Below are 21651 nucleotides of genomic sequence, written 5' to 3' on the forward strand. Positions count from 1 at the left end.
CCCACGGTGCTGCTGAAAAGTGTTATAAACATCGATGTGACATTGGGTGCACCCTAGACCTGTTTGGATTTGAATTGCATTATTTGCCAGGGTGGGCCTAGATCTGACAACGTGTTGCACTGCATAAGGGTGCAGGCGTAATATAGGATATTTTCCAAGTGTGCATATTACTGATGTAATTTCAACATTGTTGGGCCCAGTACTACTAATAATTTTTCAAGTGTGATTTATGCCCAGAAATACATAAATGTTCATGTTGTGCTAATCAATGTGTGTGGTGAATACAATCTTGATTTACATACACCTTCTGTGAAGTCTTTTGTGACGCGCAGTTTACTTATTGTGTGAGAGTGCTGCCCAGTGCCAAGCTACCCAAGGGTGAGAGCAGGTTATACAGGGAGTGTAATCACCTTACCCTGACAGGAGTGGTAGGTTCTGCCTTGCTTGGGCACCGCCTCAGCCAACCAGAAAGTACCAGTTCCAACAACTCCCATTTGGCTCTGATGAAGCACCCAAATAATGGCTAATAGCCACTTCCACAGAAGGGAGTTGCAACTTCAGAACCATAAATTCCCTTCTCAGAAGCTCTGCAAAGGTGGAGCTTACCTCAGGGGCAAGACTAAGAGTGGAAAAGAGGCCCAAGAATGGGGTGGACTCAAGGGGCCCGATTCACAGAACTAACTTAAGACAAAATCCTAAAATACTACCATTTTGGTATTCACAGAAGGCACTTACTCATTTTGGTATTCACAGAAGTTAGGAGTCCTACCTTTAGGACTCCTAAATGCCTTCTGTGAATACTGAAAGTCTTTCAGTTAGGATTTTTCTCAGTTTAGGAGTAGTAAAGTTAGGACTCCTAACTTTAGGACTCCTAAATGCCTTCTGTGAATACCGAAAGTCTTAAAGTTACGATTTTTTTCAGTTTAGGAGTCCTAAAGTTTACTACTCCTAAACTGAGAAAAATCCTAACTTTAAGACTTTCGGTATTCACAGAAAGCATTTAGGACTCCTAACGTTACGAGTCATAACTTTACTACTTCTAAACTGAGAAAAATCCTAACTTTAAGACTTTCAGTATTCACAGAAGACAACTGGAGGTCAGGCAGGGGTGCTGGAGACGCTGCAAAGTCAGGGAATACTTGCTTGTGTCTCAACATCCCTTTGAATGTCTAGGTCAAAGGACAGCCATAGGAAGGATTCCTGGAATGGGCACTCCAGCGTTCTCTGGAGCTAGAACGAGACCGCGAACGATGTGAATCCTGCGACACCCGCGCAACCAAGAGCTTCATGCGGCATTCCTGCAACGCCTTCGGGCAAAGCTGGCAAGAGGAGTCACACTCCTTGGAGTCATGGTGCTGCCGACATCTGCCGCCCACAGGATCTACAGGATTTACAGCCCAAGGACATTAAAAAAGGCACAATGTTCCATCAACAAAAATGTTGAGATAGGCCAAGAAACGGCCTGAGGAGCTGCTTGCAGGATCTATGTTGGAAGTGCAGAAAAAATAAACTAACAGCCCGTCAGGGGAGGGCTATGGACTCTGTCGGCATCACATCGGTGGACAATGTCTCTATGGAGTTTCTCAAAACTCTACCGATGCGCAGAAGTACTGCTGTAAAAATAGATTTGCGGATCTAGTCTGGTGAATTCAAAGGTAAGGAATCTGCGGCTAGATGTCTCTTTCAGATAAAAGCAATATTTCTAGCTTTCACCTCTAGCAGAGCAAGCCATTGTAATATCAGTCAAGGTCCTGTTGGCTTTCACGTAACAATGTAGGCTGCAGAAGACTATCTGCTAAAAGATATTTTTATTTAGATTAAATCAACCTAATGAGCCATAGTTCACATGTAAATGTTGAGTGTTTCTAAGATCTCTAAGTCATCTATGTAAACGTTTAACATTCTCCTGACATCCAATGTTTGAAATGAGCTTTCAGCAAGAGAAGGAATAGTTCAGAACAAATTGGGCCTAGCCTGCCTTTGTTGGATAACCAAAGCCAGAGCTATTCCACGGAAAAGTGTCTGATTAAAAAAGGAGTTTAACGTATCCTATCATTGCTATTTAATTTCATTACTTTACATAAATACTATTTCACTCACTAAACTATTAAATGGCGGTACTTCCTACAGAGTATTGTCAAGGTCTTGACATTTAGGTATTGTTGGAATTATTGTCATGCTTGATTATTCATAAATAATATTGTTACCTATGTTCATTTCGATTGCTCCCACAAAAACAGATGGATTCAGATCTTCAATCTCTTGTTCCAAAGTAGCATAATACTGAATTTCAGATTTCATTTCTGGAAGTGTTGGATTACCAGCCATAAATTGCTGCATTAGAGAAATTGATATCTAGTTAAATATACAATTTAATTCCAATAGAACTGTACAAATATTTTTACAATCATTTGAATGCATATCAGATCTAATAACGCAAAGTGACATACTGAAAGCACTATGGATCGAATGACGGTGCATAAAACACTTTTGAGTAAAGGTCATAACTGCTCTCTGTCACATAATCGTACACCAATATGGGTAAAATTGGTACCCGTAGACACAAAACTTGTGATTTGTTAGTAGATGTTGAACACCACATAAGCCCAGGCGAATTACACTACCTGTAAATGCTGAGAAGAGTTTTTGAGAACACAAGGTGGGGCAACTTCATTACCTGAATGTGTTTGTTATCACCTTGTTGGACAGTGGGACTGTAACAACCAGACGCCATGCCAACTGCCAAATCGCGCGGATCAGGCATCACAGAAAATGTGTCAACTATTTTGCAAATCGCAAAATTGCGGGGAAAAATGAGGATCTATTTTAGGTTTTATGGATGATAAATTTAACTTCATTTATGAAAGGAATGGGGGCACAGAGGTTCTCCATGAACTATTGGACTATCACTTGCCTTTAACAAAGCAGATCACAACATTCTGATATGAAATTCCCCCGTTATAGTTAGTTCAGCTAACTATAAATCGCGCGCCCGCAATGCACTGCTGATGACGTTACATATTACATCACGCATGACATGGTCAGTGACATCACTCATGACATCACTGATGACATCTCAAATGACATCACTGATGACATCATCCAGTGAATGTGTGTCTTTCTGAAAAATAAATATTTTTTATATATGTATATCTAAAGGTGGATGGAAGAATAAATGGGTAAATAAGTGTCTTAATGGATGTTTTTTTTGTAAAATTGATTGTATAACTGACTTATTAAGTGTATCTTAGTGAATACATGTATTAGCGAGTGATGTTTAAAAATGTAAATATCTGTATCAGTGTCTCACTTTGTGTATAAGTGGCTGCATGGGTTGGTGAGTAGCTACATGAGTGTCTATATGGGTTATTAGTTGTTTTTTTGAGTATCAGAATGAGTGTCTGTATGGTTTGGTGGAGGGTATTACTTAGCGCACAGATGCAGGAATGACTGACTCACTGTTTGTATGTGTTTTGAAGACAGCATGTGTGCAGGACTGTATGGGTGGATGAGTGTGTGTATGGGTGTGTTAGTGAGTGAATGACTGTCTCACTAGTATCTTTATGAGTAACTACATATGTTTTAAACTAGTGTATGTGAGTATTGATGTATATAAGTGAGTATATGTGAGAGTGAGAGATTGGAAGAGTTCCTGTATAAATAAGTATGTGTTTCTATAAGTGATTGTTTAAAAGAGTAAGTATGTGTACGTTTCTGTGGAGGTAAGTGTATTGGTGTGTGTATACCTGTATATGCAAGTAAATGGATGTTTGATAGTTTATTTGCATGTGTGAGTATTTGTGTGAGTAACTCTATGGATGAGTATCGGTGTGTAACAGGATGTATAGGTGTATGAGTACATATGATGAGTGAGTACATGTATGAGTGTTGGTGAATGAGTGGATGTGTATGTAGATGTTGGATTTACTGAATAGGTTGTTGTAACTGGTATTGGTATCTCCATTTTTTTGAACATTTTAGTTTCTATTTTTGAATGTGTGTATCAAAGGTTATATTAGGGTGAGAGGAGGTCTGCCACTCTTTCACAAGGATGATGTCATCAGTGATGTCATTTGAGATGTCATCAGTGATGTCATGAGTGATGTCACTGACCATGTCATGAGTGATGTAATATGTGACGTCATCAGCAGTGCATTGCAGGCGCGCGAGTTATAGTTAGCTGAACTAACTATAACGGGGGAATTTAAATGGTTTTGTATGAGTGAAATGTCCAGCTAACTATAACATGTGTGAAACCTATGTTTTTTTTCAGTGAACTTCTAAAGTTTTTGAAATGCTAATTCCTAACTATAACGTGGCTGAATCCTATGGTTTTTTCAGTGAATTTCTAAGGTTTTTTAAATGCTAATTCCTAACCATAACATGGCTGAAACCTATGGTTATTTCAGTGAATTTCAAATGTTTTGTAAATGATCATTTTTAAATGTATTAATTGGTATATTTTTTTATACTGATTTACTACATTGTTTTAAAGTATTTATTTTTAGATATTTTATTTTTTAAATTACATAACATATTTTAAATATCCTATGGAAGGAAATTCAAGTTACTGGTAAGTACGGTTAAAATTACTTTTCAGGATCAGTACTGGGCTGAAAGATGCAGCACTGAGGTCTCTCCTGATAACAGGTGAGTATATCGGAATTCGTACGAGTACAAGTCCTGTGCACACGTATCACAATCTTGAGTTCTTATGTAAGAACCAAATGAGTTAGGCAAAAGCTCAAATGAATATGGTCAAAGTCCAATGTATTTTGAATCGTTTTTTTATCGTGCAATCTTGATCAGTACAAACAAAGATACAACCAGCCGACACGTGTTTCGTCACACCGGGTGAAGGATGTGACTCTTCAGGGCTGGGAAGGACATAAGGAAGGAAAAACATAAGAAACAAGTAAAGAAATATAAAATTTAAATATATATAAAAATAAAATTGAAAAAAAGCAGCAAAATATTCTAAGGAGTACCGTGGGGTCAAAACTAGTGGTAAAGCAATGAGAGAATAAATGCACCTATCTGATCGTGGAGACATTGTGAAAGAGACAAAATCAGGTCGTCGTCTAGGTCGTAGAAGGTGGGAAATATCTGGGATCGTAACACCGTACGCAAGGAAGGACTTAAAGAAAAGTTTATCAAGCTAGAAAGATTGAAAAAAACAGAATGCACGTTGGTGGGACAGCGCGACTTTGAAACAATATTTGAGACTTAAGAGAGTCCCGACGGGATTACCATCCCAGATATTTCCCACCTTCGACGACCTAGACGACGACCTCCTTGGTAAATGGAAGGATACACTGACGACTAATTCCAATACTCTGATATTGATCCTTATTGAAAACGCAGAGAGAAAAGTCACCAAACTCCAAGTAGAAATTGCTAACTTTGAAAAAGAAATAGAAGAACTCAACCTGAAGGAAGCGACAGAGAAGAACTACATTATACTAAAAGATATACTTACTAAACACCAAAACAAAATTAAAGAAAGAAAAACAAGACAGCTCAAGAGAGACGAAGCTGATTACAACGAAGGCAGGGTCTTCACATTCACCCGCAAATATGACAAACTCATACAAAACACAGTGAGAACAAAACCCTTAGACACAACTGAAGCGACCTCAACCTCCTCAAGCACATCTTCTCTAAACACAATTCAGACCAGTGACAGTGAATCAGAGAATCAGGTCCAATCAAACCCGAGAGCCACTTCGTCCAATTTTTTACACGAGGCACAAACTATCAGAAAAGAGAACAGAACGCAACAACGACAGGGTACAGGAGACAAAAAACTCGCCAAGGGCAAAGAGCTGGAAAAAGGAAAGGAAACATACAAGCAGAAACTCAGATCAGGGGATGGGAAAAAGGTCTAAACACCACAGAAGTTATCAACTTGTTATCGACACCACTTGACGAAAACATGGTCTCTCTTCTCAATAAAGGGCTCAGTTTTAATCCCCACGAATCAGGAGACATGTGTAGATCCAAAATAGATCTCTTTAAATTCATAAGGGGCCTCAAACTTAGGAGGCACTTTGCAAACACACCTAATACCAGCAAAGAAACTATCAATATCTATGACACAAACACTCCTAGCACCCTAACCATAAATTACATTAAAGCTACACATACTCTCTTGTCAATTACAGATACATCCACCACACAGTGTAGATCTCCTCTTGCAGGATCTGGACATCGATCCCAGCACCACTATCCCCAGTGGTCTCAAGACCAAGTCAAAATGGACTCCCACTTTTATCGGGTGGGAATCCTATAGATGTTTTCCACAATCTTGTACTGGATGACCTAGACAGATATGAAATGAAAACCCATACCAATCCCAAACACATCAGAGACAATATCACGAGAGGAGAGAGGCTAGCGCTTAACACACTCACCAAGAAAGATAGCATCATCATAAAAGAAGCGGACAAAGGGAGAAATGTGATTGTGATGGACCGCTCTGATTACGATCATGAGATCATGAGGCAGCTACAGGACAACTCCTGTTACAAACCCCTGGACAGTAACCTGATGGACCCGCTCACCATCCTGATCAATAAGAATCTGCAGGAGTGGCACACACAAGGCTTACTTAATGAGGATGAGACTTTTTATATGAAAGTTGTCAGACCTACTTACCCCTGCCTGTACACACTTCCCAAAGTACACAAGCAAGCACCATTCCCGCCGGGTAGACCCATTATATCTGGGATAGGGGGACCTACTGAGAGACTGTCCCAATATGTGGACCTTTTTCTGAACCCTATGGTAAAAAACCTGGCATCTCATATCCAGGATACAAAACACATTTTAGGTATTCTCACGGACATCCAATGGCAACCTAACATGATCATGGCCACACTAGATGTGGTATCTCTACATACCTCCATTAATCCTGACCTAGGCCTTAAGACCATCACAACACTTCTACACAACAGACTAGCGACACAATGGGCTCATACCAACATGATCATCTCTATGATGGAAATCATACTGAACAACAATTGCTTCATCTATAACCAACGTTAGTATAAACAAATCAAGGCGGTGGCCATGGGCTCTAAATTTTCCCCTTCCTTTGCCAACCTTTTTATGGGTGCACTGGAAACTGAATGGATATGGGGCACTAAAGGTGCGATATGGACAGAGTATATCATCCACTGGGGAAGATATATCGACAACTGTCTCCTCTTTTGGTCAGGATCCCAGGACCAACTGATTCCTTCTGCGCATATCTTAACTCCAACAATATGGACATGCAATTCACCTGTCACTCCAGTCCGTCTTGTATCTCGTTCCTAGACATTGAACTCTATGTCAAAGACAATGTCCTGCACAGCAGGCTATTCCACAAAGAGACCTCATGCAATTCAATACTCCATGCTGACAGCTCATATCCCCTTCATCAAATACAGTCAATCCCCTATGGGGAATTCACCAGAGCAAGACGTAATTGCAGCGAGGAGAAAGAGTTTAACAAAGAAATCAACAACATGAGACAGAGGTTCACTAACAGAGGCTACAAACCAGGAACCCTAGACAAAGCGGCCAGAAGAATCAATGATCTAGACAGGGAGAAGACCCTGACATCTAGAATCAGGACCACGCCCACTAAACAGCCAGTAAGACTCATCACTGACTATAATGGAATCAGCACGATAATGAGACAAAGTTTCAATAAACATTGGAAAACGCTACTCAAGGATAGTACACTGAAGGAATGCCTTACCACCAAACCACAGATTACTTTTAGGAAAGGTCGAACACTGAGGAACAGACTCAGTCCCACGGTCCCCTTATCTACCAGCTCTTCCTCTTGGATCACCCCTTTGTCCAGGGGATTCCATAAAAGTGGGTGCTGTGGGGCTTGTAAATGGGCACAGAGCGGAACAAAAGAATTCAAGGACTGGAGAGGTTGCAGTTACCAAATCTCGAGGAACATCAACTGCAACACCAAATTCGTCGTGTACATTCTAGAGTGCACTTGCAAAAAGTACTATGTGGGCAGCACCATCAGGGCCCTTGAGGAACGTATCCTGGAACATATCAGGGCAATGTGCCAATGAGATGTAAGATACCCCATGTCATGTCACATCAACACATGTATCTCGCAAGGAACTAACAAGAGTCTCACTTTCTTACGAATGTATATCGCTGAACCCAGCACTAGAGGCGGCAACTGTGCACTCAGGAGACTCGAAGCTACCTGGATAATGCGTTTGCAGGCTGTGAAACACGGTCTCAACATTGACCATGAACTCCAATACTTCTTAGGCTCTTGATTACTTTGCCAACTATGTCACCTATTGTACTTGCTATTTACAGTGTATTTAATGTTCTCATTCACTAGTTTATAACATAATTGAACAGTCTGTGTTACCTGTCCGATTTTATTCCCTTGGTCTCTAAACTTGTTCGGAAATACCACTGACACTTATCCTCTTTGTCACTTAAACACGTTGTATACAACCACTACTGTTACCAACATCAGGTTAATCACCTTCTGATCATGCCATGAATAACAGAGAGCTTACTTGTAACACTTGCTCTATATTCATTAGCAGTCATTTGCAGACATAGCCTGCCTTTTTAAGTTTACATTATATTGTAATCTTTGCCTTTTTTTTGTATCTCAATGTTCCCTGCAATTTGCCGATAAGGATATATCTTTTGTTTAGAGGTGCATGGCCTATTCTTTATTATCTAGCATACGGTATATGACGCTAATTTTGCTAATACTGTTTTCCCCTTCTGTTTTTGTTTCTTTTCTTTATCTTTACACTTTCGCCCGTTTCCCTCACTTCCTGTTGAGTAGTAGTTAGGGAAGCGCGGTCTAGTCTCTGCATGCCAGCTTAAGCTACACCCACCCTGCTCGTTTCTGCTACACGTTCCTCACGTTGATCGGGCTTTTTAACCTTGTCACACCCACGCAAGTTGATCCGCTATCTGGATCCGGACATATGCTTGCCTGCTGCATGTATCCGTGCTTCTTTCTTTGGCTACCAAGCTAAGACGATCCCCTCCCCGCCTGACTTCTTCCATGCAGTCTACTGGCATTACTTTTACTCCCGTACATCCACTCATGGTACGATGTCCCTCTCCCCCATCCTGCAGATTTCATGGAATACTCTCAGTGGACGCACCATCTGTTTGAGTCTCCCGCTTTCCGGCATCTACAGCCCAGCGGTTTCCCTTACTTCACTCGTCTTTATCACGCTTTCGCGCCGCACGGCCGGTTCAATTACACTGGACCTGCGGTAAGTTTTGCTTATTAGCCTTGCTCATGTTCCCGTTTCCATGTTCGGTTAGGGGTCAGTGCCTTACTCAGTGCTTTTCTCCCACACAGCGCCAGCATCTCCCACGAGAAAGCAAACAGGTATCTCCATTTCCTACCGTTACTACGTTGCTTAGGGGCTCACCCGGAATGTTTTCCTTATGTATTCACTGCACCACCCGCAATTTTTTCTCTATCTTTCTCTTTACTGCTGTCCCCCATCCTTTATTTATGTATTTGTTTCCGGGTCATTACCCGCAGTAGCGTTTCATGTGATACTTATGCACCTATAAGTGAACTATGAACTGACACTGAGAACGTGATGGTTTCTTCTTTTTAGGTTTGTGACCAGGAGTATTATACCGCATTTTATTTATGTCACGTTTGAATCTTGAACAACGAGCTTGCTTTCGGTTACGCTTTGCGGACTGGACATTTTGATTCTGTTCTGTTGTTTCTTCCTTCATTAATTACCTCATCATTTTTCTGAGGTATACAACCTTTACAACGCAACTTTTACCACGACCTACCATTACCACGCATTTTTTACAACGCAGGATCCATTACAACGCATACCATTACCACGCATGTATTTACAACGCAGGTACTTTTACAACGCATACCATTACAACGTAAGTATTGGTAAGTATATTATTTTATTAAAAATATTATTTGGTTTTTTTTGTAAAGGGGTATTTTTTGGGTTCAGGGTCAGTTTTGGGTTTTTGGGTAAAGGGGTATTTTTAGGGTTCAGGGTCAGTTTTCAGTTTTTGGGTAAAGGGGTATTTTTAGGGTTTAGGGTCAGTTTTCAGTTTTTGGGTAAAGGGGTATTTTTAGGGTTCAGGGTCAGTTTTCAGTTTTTGGGTAAAGGGGTATTTTTAGGGTTCAGGGTCAGTTTTCAGTTTTTGGGTAAAGGGGTATTTTTAGGGTTCAGGGTCAGTTTTCAGTTTTTGGGTAAAGGGGTATTTTTAGGGTTCAGGGTCAGTTTTCAGTTTTTGGGTAAAGGGGTATTTTTAGGGTTCAGGGTCAGTTTTCAGTTTTTGGGTAAAGGGGTATTTTTAGGGTTCAGGGTCAGTTTTGGGTTTTTGGGTAAAGGGGTATTTTTAGGGTTCAGGGTCAGTTTTGGGTTTTTGGGTAAAAGGGGTATTTTTGGGGTTCAGGGTCAGTTTTGGGTTTTTGGGTAAAAGGGTACAGTGTAAAAATTAAATATAATTAAACTTAAATTAAATTGATTAAATTAAATTGATTAAATTAAATTAAATTAAATTAAATTAAATTAAATAAATTAAATTAAATTAAATTACATTATATTAATTTTAATTAAATTAAATATTAAAAAATATTATATTCTTACCAATACTTACGTTGTAATTGTATGCGTTGTAAAGGTATATGCGTTGTAAATACATGCGTGGTAATGGTATGCGTTGTCATGGATCCTGCGTTGTAAAAAATGCGTGGTAATGGTAGGCGTGGTAAAAGTATGCGTTGTAACGTCATACATCCTTCCGTTCAGCCAGTTCCTAGTTGTAATTAAACTTAGCTACATATGGTTGTCTATTTTGGCACCCGTGCACTGACAGTTCTTGATTGTCAACACTAGACCATGATTTTCTGGTTTTGAATCCACCGGGCTTCCCAGCCTCTAACACCCCAGTCACAGCGCTTAACTCATGTTACGCATGACTGTTTTTGTTCCAAGCATTACATTAAAACTTATTCTTGGTGTATATCTGACTTTGGTCTTCTCTTATGAACCACCACAAGATTTGTACACACTACGCTACAGTGCTTATGTCAATCTCAGTATTACTGGTTTTAACTAGGCGGACAGTATGTTTCTTATACTAAGTCACCACACTATATTGGTTATTCTGTGCCCTTGCACAGTCACCTGATTTTGTCTCTTTCACAAAATAGGGTCTCCACGATCAGATAGGTGCATTTATTCTCTCATTGCTTTACCACTAGTTTTGACCTCACGATACACCTTACATTATTTTGCTGCTTTTTTTCAATTTTATTTTTATATATATTTAAATGTTATATTTCTTTACTTGTTTCTTATGTTTTTCCTTCCTTATGCCCTTCCCCGCCCTGAAGAGTCACATCCTTCACACGGTGTGACGAAACATGTGTCGGCTGGTTGTATCTTTGTTTGTACTGATCAAGATTGCATGATAAAATAACGATTCAAACTACGTTGGACTTTGACCATATTCATTTGAACTTTTGCCTAACTCGTTTGGTTCTTACATAAGAACTCAAGATTGTGATGCGTGTGCACAGGACTTGTACTCATTTGTTTGGTATGGGACATGTCCCTTACCTATACAGGGGCTGTTTTCTGTCTGGGTTTGTTCCCATGACCTGTTTGCATCGTTGTATCTTAGCAAACACAACTGACTATCATACATGCTAGAGCGGCACTGCTTCCTGTTCTTTATCCAAAATTCTTTTCTCTCTCACTAAATCGGAATTCGTAGTTCGGCTGATATTAGAGGAATTTTTTTAAGTTCCAAAACTCCACACTTAGAAGAATTTGCAAGTGAAACCAATCAATGTTAGCCTATGGAAGGAAATTCAAGTTAATGTAAGTATGGTTAGAATTACTTTTCAGGATCATTAGTGGGCTGAAAGATGCAGCACTGAGGTCTCTCCTGATAACAGGTGAGTACATTTGGAATTCGTAGTTTGGCTGATTTTAGAGGAATTTTTTAAATTCCAAAACTCCACACTTAGAAGAATTTCAAAGTGAAACCAGTCAATGTTAGCCTATGGAAGGAAATTCAAGTTACTGTAAGTATGGTTAGAATTACTTTTCAGGATCAGTAGAGGGCTGAAGCACAAGTTACTTACCTTCGGTAACGAGATATCTGTAAGAAACCGTAGTTATTATTAGATTCCTTACCTTAGAATATCCCCAGGCGTCAGACTGGATCCGGAAAGTTTTCGTCAGCAGTACCCTTGCGCGTCGGTAGACGTCGGCGGCGGCTCCGTGTCCGTCGTAGGCGCTGTGATGACGTCGTCGGAGTACTTAGACGCCGCCCTCGAACTCTGACGTCAGTTCTTATACACAACTTTACCGCGCCAGAAACGCAGAGCCATGATAAAAACCAACACTGGTGCCATGAAACTATTGCCCTCAAAGGGATGACCTTAACCCTAGATATCGGTTTGCAGAACGGGGAGGATGGGTGGGGCGGTAAGAAATCTAATACTAACTACTGTTTCTTACAGATATATCGTTACCGAAGGTAAGTAACTTGTGCATCTGAAAGAAACAGGTTAGTATTAGATTCCTTCCCTTAGAATAGATACCCCAGCAATACCAACCCCTGTGGTGGGTCTGCGAACCAATAATCACACCAGAAAGTCCTGGAGAACGGAACGGCCGAAAAAGCCATCTCTCCGGACTTGGCTGTCCAGGCAGTAGTGTCTAGCGAACGTGTGCAGCGTGGCCCACGTAGCTGCCTGACAGATGTCCTGCAAGGGGACTCCCCGGCCAAGGGCCATAGTAGCCGCCGTGGCCCGAGTGGAATGGGCCTTCAGCCCAACAGTAGGCTCCTTTTTAGCCAAAGAGTAGCATGCCTTGATGCACAACACGACCCACCGAAAGATGGTCCGTTTGTGCACCGCCCGTCCCTTCTTAGCGCCCACGTAACCAAAAAAGAGTTGGTCATCCACCCAGAACTGGCGTGTGCGATCAAGGTAGAAGGAGAGCGCACATTTTGGGTCCAGACGGTGGAGCCTCTCTTCCTCTTTTGAGGGATGCGGAGGCCGAAAGAAGGTGGGCAAGGTGATGGACTGCCTGACGTGGAAGGCTGTGACTATCTTAGGCAGGAAAGAGGGGTGCGTTCTCAGCACAACCTTGTCCGGATGGACAGAAAGGAAAGGAGGCTGGAGCTCACTCACTCTCCTGGCAGAGGTGATGGCAACCAGGAATGCAGTCTTAAGAGTAAGAAGATGAAGAGGGCAATTGTGAAGTGGCTCGAAAGGAGCGCACATCAAATAAGTAAGAACAAGGTTCAAGTCCCACTGAGGCATCACAAAAGGAACAGTAGGAAACATATGAGTGATGCCCTTCAAGAACCTATTTACAACCGGGGACTTGAAAAGAGAGGGCTGATCAGGTAGCCTTAAAAAGGCGGAAATGGCAGAGAGGTAGCCCTTGATAGTGCCCAGAGAAGAGCCCTGCTGGGAAAAAGAAAGAAGAAAGAGGAGAACATCAGAAAGAGGGGCAGAGAGTGGATCCACAGCCTTTGCTGTGCACCATGCCACAAACTTGGTCCACCTGCAGGCGTATACCGATTTTATGGAGGGACGCCTGGCTGCCAGAATCACATTGCAGACTTCAGGAGGCAAGTCAAATGGCCTCAACTGTCGCCGCTCAATCGCCACACATGGAGGTGGAGACTGGACAGGTGCGGGTGGAGGACCGTCCCCTGCTGCTGTGACAGAAGGTCCTCCTGAAGAGGCAGACGAATCGGGGGATCGACTGACATGCTGAGTAGCTCGGGATACCAGTATCTTCGTGCCCAGTCCGGAGCCACAAGGAAAACTTGGGCCCGGTCACGCCTGATCTTCTTCAGCCCTCTGGGCAGAAGTGGTATGGGCGGAAAGGCGTACAACAGACCGCAGCTCCACTCACGACGAAAAGCGTCACCGAGTGAGTGCCGCCTTGGAAATTCCAATGCGCAGAACTGATGACATTGCATTTTCTCTTCTGTGGCAAATAGATCTAACCAAGGCTCTCCCCTCTGCTGAAAGAGGCCTTGCGTCACGTCCGAGTTCAGACGCCATTCGTTAGGCATAGTCTCTGTTAAAAATGTGAGTGTAGAGTTAAAGACAATGTAAATGAGAAGAGGGCATGCTTGAAATGTAATTAGTAGGAGCAGTTAGGAATGTATATCGTAGCACAGTGGATATTTTACTTTAATGAATAATCATTTTTGCTAGTATAACATTATGGTTTCATTGAATTTTCTGGAAAGGGTTTGGATATTTGGGTTTCATCATGAGAGATATACAACCACCAGTAGTGAGATGGTTGTGAATGTAACAATAGAACCTGAGCGCGGGCCAATAGAATACGTTGTAACAGTATCAATGCACATTAACATGTGTATTGGAGGTAGGCTCAGCCGGATTCACGGGTTGAGGATCTGATGAGACAGTGAAGGGGAACCAGATATACTAGGTGAGCATGAAGATAGAGAAAGGGTAGAGTAACGAGGTATAGGTGGCGACCGGGTCTGTTAAATTAGTACAACCAATACTATATAAGGGGACAACAGCATAAGTTTTGGTAAAGAAAAGATTAACCAGATGCATGAGTAGAGCATATGATAAATTAATATAATTCGTTGAATGTATTATTTGGACACACATGCAAGAAAACTCGATACGGGTCAGATAAGGATGTGTATTTAGTGAAACTCGTGCCCCTCAATCCTATTGTTAGATAGGCAACCGGAAATAATAGACACTGGTAATAATAGGAAGGGTGGCGAAGACTCTTTTCTAGCGTGAAGAATGAGGATCGGACCAGAGAGGAAACTTCATTTACTCGTGCCCCTCAATCCTATTGGTAGATAGGTAACCGGAAATTATTGAAACCGGAAATAATAGGAAGGGTGGCGAAGACTCTTTTCCAAAGCGAGGTATGAGGATCGGACCAGAGAGGGATCTTCATTAGAATTCGAGCGCGGATAGGGGGATCGTGATTGGCGCATATTTGGTCAGTATAGTTAAGCGGAAATACTTAGGTAGAATGGGTGGCGCGAATGCTGTTTTCAGCGGAAGTAACCCGGCTTGGACCAGAGAGGGAACCTCGTGTAATTTTAGCGCGAAAGGGGAAATGATTGTGATTGGTCGCGATACAGTTCAAATAACGGCAACTTGAGAGTGGTAATTGCACGGAGACCAGAGCATAAGCCCGTCGCTGCGGACTGAGACTTCCCGCAGAGGATGATTGAATGAATTGATTCAGGTAAAGAGGGAAGGAGGATAGTTATGCATGTCTTACCCATTGTTTGGATAGTTCTATTTGGCAATTGGTAGTGATTGAGAAACTCTATTTATTTTTAACAGAACCTGGATGGAAGAATTGATTGTTTTGAGACCAGGTGAGGTTATGGACTTTGTTTGTTTATCATGGCAATAATGGAATTATGAGCATGTCCTTGAGACATTGAACTTTTTTCAAATATATTCCTTGTATATATACTTTTTTACAGATACAGAGATAAAGGGAAACATTTGAATTACCCTGAGAAACGTTAACCCTTGTTGGGAACGGAGGATAGTTATAGTGGTAAGCAGTTGTGTGTGGTTACACCTTGAGGTATATTGGCATATGTTATTATGTAGTATTAATTAACAGTTAATGGTGAAGAAGATCAGCAAAATGGTCAGGCGATTTAGTCGATGTCTCTTCAGTAATTTTGCCCGGCGTTAAACGCCTCTAATACCTTACAACGATTATCAAATAAAGAGGCAGGCGCTGGAGACAGGAAGACAGGAAACACGTTTTATTCCGACGGAGCAGAACACATCAGATCGGACAACAAGGTATCATCTCGAGGTGCTCTCTGACAGCCTCTCTGAGACCTGGTCTTTTATACACTGGTTTATGACATGTGATCGTTCTTTATTACAGCAAAGACATTGTGAAGTATGAGGATGACATCCCCGGCACCCCCCCAGTTCCGGCCCACTCCAACACATGACAACAGTAGAGGCCCTTACCCCCCATACAACAGGAGGGGGCTATCACGCAGCTGAGTGTTTCGCCAATTCCTTTGGAATGTGTGCGCCTGATCGAATCTCAAGGGGTGGGGAGGTCATGATTAATAGTAGCTCCTTTGAAAAGGGTCGAGTGCATGCAGTAGTGGGCAATAAACTGTACCCTCAGGCCAAGGGATGACCAGCGGTTCGTACAGACAATCGGGCTCAGAGGAAGGGGTCATCAAAAGAGAGGTATTCATGGAAAAAGGAGGTGTTGGTCAGGCGCGGGGTGCGATTCCCAGAGACAGAGTCATGTGGAAGGGGAGGTCATGACTTGTGCATGTGAGAGCGGGGGCAGCCAGGGTGCATGGGGGAGGCTTGCAGGGTCGGGGAAGTGTGCTGAGGATCGATCGTGAACAGGGAGACCATAGTACCTAAAATTGCTGTCGTGTATGTTCATACGTGAGTCTGTCATACGTGAGCCTGAGAAATGGACAAGATGGCGCAGATGATGTTTAGTTCATAAACTAAAATTCCACAGTCCTCCCTTTTAACATGTCTTGCCAGCTTGTCAATTCGGATCTATCCCCATAAGACCACGTATTTCTACCTCATAGAGGGGGCTCATGTGTTCAGTTCGAAAGTCCAAAGTCTTAGGGCACATACAGTTAGAAATGAGTGAACACAAAGGTGGCAAACATTGAATACTTAAGCAGCATCCACACAGTACCACGACTGGTATCAGTATAAATGTAAACAATCTCCATCCCCAGTCCTTCAAAGTGTCCCAACACCAGCTTCCAAGCGACCATCCTTCTTGCTCTTGGTGAACCTCTGAGGATAGTCTGTGGAGGTGTTCAATTGCTTTGTAGACTGAAGGCGAGTTATCTGGCACGTAGGTGCAACAGCTGGAGCCGATGATGCGGCATGCTCCTCCACGGTCGGCCAGAATCACATCTAGAACAAGGCGGTTTTGGAGAGCCACCAGGCGGACTGCCTGAAGTTCAGCCGTGTTGTTAGCAAGGATGCCAGCCATGATGTTAATGGTTGTTTCTATTGCCTGAGTTAGGTGTCGGATAGCGCGGCTGTTTGCCATTGGTCCCCACAGAGGAACAAGTCCCTTTGCTGCATCCAGGAACTGTGCTCCGGTGGAGTCGGCTTGTTCAACATCTCCGGCGCACTTTTGCCGGTGGTGGTAGGCTGAGGCCACATACGTGGGAGGAAGAATGAAGGCGATGTAGCACGTACCCCTCCAACCTTTCGGGACCCAGGTGTAAGCTTTGGTGCCACAAACAAAGTACATATTCGGAGAAGCAACAAAGGAAGGAGGATCAACTGAGACCAATGTTCTGGTGATGCGGCAGGAACTGTGTCCCACCAGCTGCGTTCCCTGGCCTTCGAGACACACAAGTCCTGTGACATTGATGACAGACAGAGCCACAGTCAGGGTGGCAGCTGTTTGCTTCCGCAGGTGGGAGAAGGTGGGTCTGGCTGGATTGTGGAGTACTTGCACTTCGACTCTTTCTTTGGCAGGGATGTTCATAAGGAAGGCGGAACCTGAGACCGCAGGACAAATGGGGGCAGACGTTCTTCCTGTTTTGTTCAGCCAGAACCCATAGTAGAAGTGTGACACTGTCTGACCAGAAGCGGCGTTGTCCTTGTTGCTCTCCTGCAAGAGGATCAACCAGGCGAGGCAGGAGCCGTGAACTGAGAAAGGAGAAGGGATGAAAGGTATAGAGTGTTCAGTGGCATGCGGGAGCAAGCCGCAGATCCAGCAGTTCATGGCATTTGTAGCAAGGTTGTGCTGGTGCAGCAGTTGCACGAAGGAATTGTTCCAGAACTCCCTACGCCTCTCTCGGAGCTGAGGTGAAAGGGGGATCAAGTGATGCTCTTTCATGGGGGTTGGCTGTACAGTGGCCAGCAATGTCTGGTGAGCGGGTGTGCTGTCCTCCAAGATCCAGAAAGAAGTCATGAGGAGGAGGCAAAAGAGGAAGACAATGAAGAAGGCGATTGTCTTTGATTTGTGCAAATTGTCAGTCTTTGGGTTCCTGTAGTGGGTATTTCCTGTTGCTTTCATTATCTTCTTATCTGGCGCTTCCATCATCTTCTGATCTGGCGCTTCCATCATCTTCATCTTCAAGGTGCTCGGTAGTGGGCAGAACCACAGACTTTGTTTAGCTTCTCTCCGGGTGACCCTTGGTTTGTTTTAGGCCACCGTTCTGAGATTTTAACTTAGTCCGTGGTCTACTTAGCCGAAGCTCCCTCCTTTCGACGCAGGAAATACCCTTCCCGGGATGGCACAGTGGGATCAGAGAATTTTGCAAGTTCAAGTGCCGCTGTATCAGGATAGCAGTTCAGTGATGGTCGGTCTTTGTTCAGGAGCTCTTCTTGGGTGTCGACGTGTTCTGTCGTGGCCAGGGTCGAGGAGACCTTCTTACAGTGATGGCCGTGCAGCCAGTGCTTCTTTCCCTCCACTCGAAGAGCCGTCCGAGTGGTGATCAGTACTTGCCAGGGGCCCGTCCACCGGGTTTCCAGACTCTTCGCTCGTTGAAAGTTCCAGACTAGGACGTAATCTCCCGGTTGGATATCGTGACCGGGGCCCCTGGAAGCATCGGGGATAGCCTGCTGCACCTGTTGATGAATGACAGTCAACGTTTTAGTTAATTTGCACAAATAATCTGACAACAGGACGTCGGGGACGTCGTGAATGGAGGTTGGTTTGGGGGCAGTCCAGAGGTTCATTGGTCGTCCAAACACCACCTCGTAGGGGGTCAAGTGGTGCTTAGTGGGAGTGGAGCGCATCGATAGCAATGCCAGTGGGAGGGCATCTGGCCACTTAAGCCCTGTGGTGGCCACTATTTTTGACAGTTTCAGCTTCAGTGTAGCATTGTGTCGCTCAACTAGGCCAGCGGATTGGGGGTGGAAGACCGCATGGAACCTTTGTTTTACTCCCAGCCCCTTCAGGATTAGTTGGATAACTTCAGCTATGAAGTGGGGGCCATTGTCGCTCCATAAAGTTCGACAAAGGCCGTAGCGAGGGAAAAACTCTTTCAGTAGTACTTTGGCAGTAGTAATGGCAGTGTTATCACGGGTTGGATAGGCTTCCACCCATTTGCTGAAGGCGCATACAATGACTAGTACATTCTTCAAGCCTTGGCATCTCTCCAGCTGGATGTAATCCATCTGAAGGACTTCGAAGGGGTGGTCGGGGGTCCCAAACCCTCCCCGGGGTACCACAGTTCCTTTCCCGGGGTTGTGTTGTAGGCAGATAAGGCACTGCTGGACCAGGTGTTTGGCTGAGTCAGGGATTTTGTTGTTGTGCCAGACTTTGGAAATGAGTTCAATCATGGGGGCAGAACCTATGTGTGCAGGGGAGTGTGCCATAGTCAGTATGGGGATCAAGTATGAGTCAGGCAGCAACCATTTGTTTGTGTCTTTTGTCCGCCAGCAGCCTTCGTCGTCCTTTAAACCCACCCGTGCCCATTCAGTCAGTTCGTGAGGTGTGCTGGCCGACTGGATGTCCCTAATCGTTTCCCTAGCGTCAGTCCATTTTTCTGCTTGTGACCTGGTCACATACATGCGTGTCGTCGTCCTATTCTCAGCTGTGGTTCGGGCAGTGATGTCGGCCAGTGCGTTTCCCTGTCCAACTAAGTCCGTCACCTTCTTGTGTGCCTGGCATTTGATCACTGCTAGTCGTTCGGGGAGGAGAACTGCTTCAATCAGGGTGGAGACTAGATCTCCGTGGAGAATGGGTGTGCCATGGGACGTCAGGAATCCCCTTTCCCTCCACAAGAGCCCAAAATGATGAACCACCCCGAAGGCATACTGGCTGTCCGTGTAAATGTTTGTCGTGGTTCCTGCTGCTATGATACATGCTCGTGTGAGGGCAATTAGCTCTGCCGCCTGTGCGGATCGTTGTGTGATGCGGGCTGTTTCAACTACTGTTCGGGCTGTCGTCACCGCATAGGCAGCTGAGGTGGTGCCGTCTGGGAGTTTGATACAAGAACCGTCTACCCATAGTTCTCCATCAGGGTCGGTGAAAGCAGTGTCTCTAAGGTCAATTCTACTTCTGGTCTGTTCGTCCGTGAGGGTCACACAGTCGTGTATAGGGGGCACATCGGGATCATTTTCAGGCAAGGGTAACAGTGTAGCAGGATTCAAAGTCGTGCATCTCTTAAGAGTGATGTGGGGTGCAAGTAGAGTCAATTCGTATCCCGTCAGTCGTGCACTAGTCAGGTGTTGGGTCTTGGTCTGGTTCAAGAGGGTGTCAACTGCGTGGGGTACTAACACCGTGAGAGAGTTCGAAAGTACGATTCCCTCACTCTGACGGATAGAGACAGCAGCAGCGGCTACTGCTCGAAGGCAGGCAGGTAAAGCTCTGGCGACTGGGTCAAGAGTGGCAGAGAAGTAGGCACAAGGGCGTTGTTTGGAGCCGATGGGCTGAGCTAGAACAGACAACGCGCATCCCTCCCTTTCGTGAGTGAAGAGAGAGAAGGGCTTGGAGTAATCTGGTGTTCCTAGGACGGGTGCCGAGCAAAGGGCATCTCGCAACTCCTTAAAGAACGCTTGGCATTCGGGGGTCCAAGGGAGTGGGAAAGGAACATCTTTGGCCAACAGGGAAAGTAGGGGTTTTATGATGAGACTGAAATTTGGTAACCACTGTCGGCAAAAAGAGGTAAGGCCCACCAATGAACGGACTTGATGGTCTGGATTCGGTCGGGTGTAAGTTTCCTCCCTTCTTTGGACAGGAGATGGCCTAGGTAGGTCACTTGAGGTTGACAGAACTGCAGTTTCTTTTTGGAGACTTTGTGGCCATTCTCCGCAAGAAAGTGCAAGAGTTGGATAGTAGCTGCGTTTGCAAGAGGAGTGGTGTCGGCCGCCAAAAGAATATCATCGACATATTGGATCAACACCACTCCATCTGGTAGCTGGACGGCGTCCAGCTGTCTTTTGAGGGCCTGGGTGTAAATGCTGGGACTTTCTGTGTAGCCCTGAGGAGCTCTACAAAATCGGTACGAACGGTTTTTTAAGGTGAAGCCGAAGAGATAACGGCTGTCTGGATGGATGGGGATAGAGAAAAATGCATTCTTGAGATCAATAATGGTGAAGGTGGTGGCAGTGGACGGGATGAGGGTCAGAATGGTGGTGATGTCTGAGACTACGGGGTACTGTGGTACCACCACTTTGTTGACTTCTCGCAGGTCGATGATGAAGCGGTACGCTTTCTCATCTCCCTCACCTTGCTTCTTAACAATGGGTAGGATAGGGCTGTTGCAAACATTACTAACCACTTCCTCTACCACTCCTGCATCTACCAGGGACTGAATAATCGCTACCAACGCCTTCTCGCCTTCAGGCGATATCCGGTACTGTGGGAGTTTCGGGAGTATTGCATCTGGTCGAACAGTTATGTGTACAGGATCGATCATCATTCGTCCTACATCCGAGTCGTTTCTGGCCCACAGGTACAGGGGTAGGGTATCGAGCAAGGATAGGTCAGCATCTGTTATGGTGTACATATGTCGTGCGGGGTAGGGTCTGGACATGCTCGGGTTGTCGTACAGGATGACTCGGACTCCATCTGGGGAACACCTAATAGTAGCTCGGAAATGTTTTAGTAGATCAATACC

At 44.2% G+C, this 21651-nt stretch overlaps 1 protein-coding gene across 7 annotated transcripts in view; it reads right to left on the minus strand.

Moving 5' to 3' along the window:
- The window catches only part of DNAH8 (dynein axonemal heavy chain 8), a 10041960-nt gene that overhangs the window by 6527281 nt on the left and 3493028 nt on the right, over positions 1-21651 (minus strand). For all 7 annotated transcript variants that reach the window (XM_078647354.1, XM_078647353.1, XM_078647356.1 and 4 more), the window contains exon 28: positions 2208-2334. In XM_078647354.1, coding sequence (XP_078503480.1) covers positions 2208-2334 — 127 coding nt within the window. The remainder of the gene's footprint in view (positions 1-2207; positions 2335-21651) is intronic.

This window comes from Lissotriton helveticus, chromosome 6 (genome assembly GCF_964261635.1).
Source record: "Lissotriton helveticus chromosome 6, aLisHel1.1, whole genome shotgun sequence".
Lineage (NCBI taxonomy): Eukaryota > Metazoa > Chordata > Amphibia > Caudata > Salamandridae > Lissotriton > Lissotriton helveticus.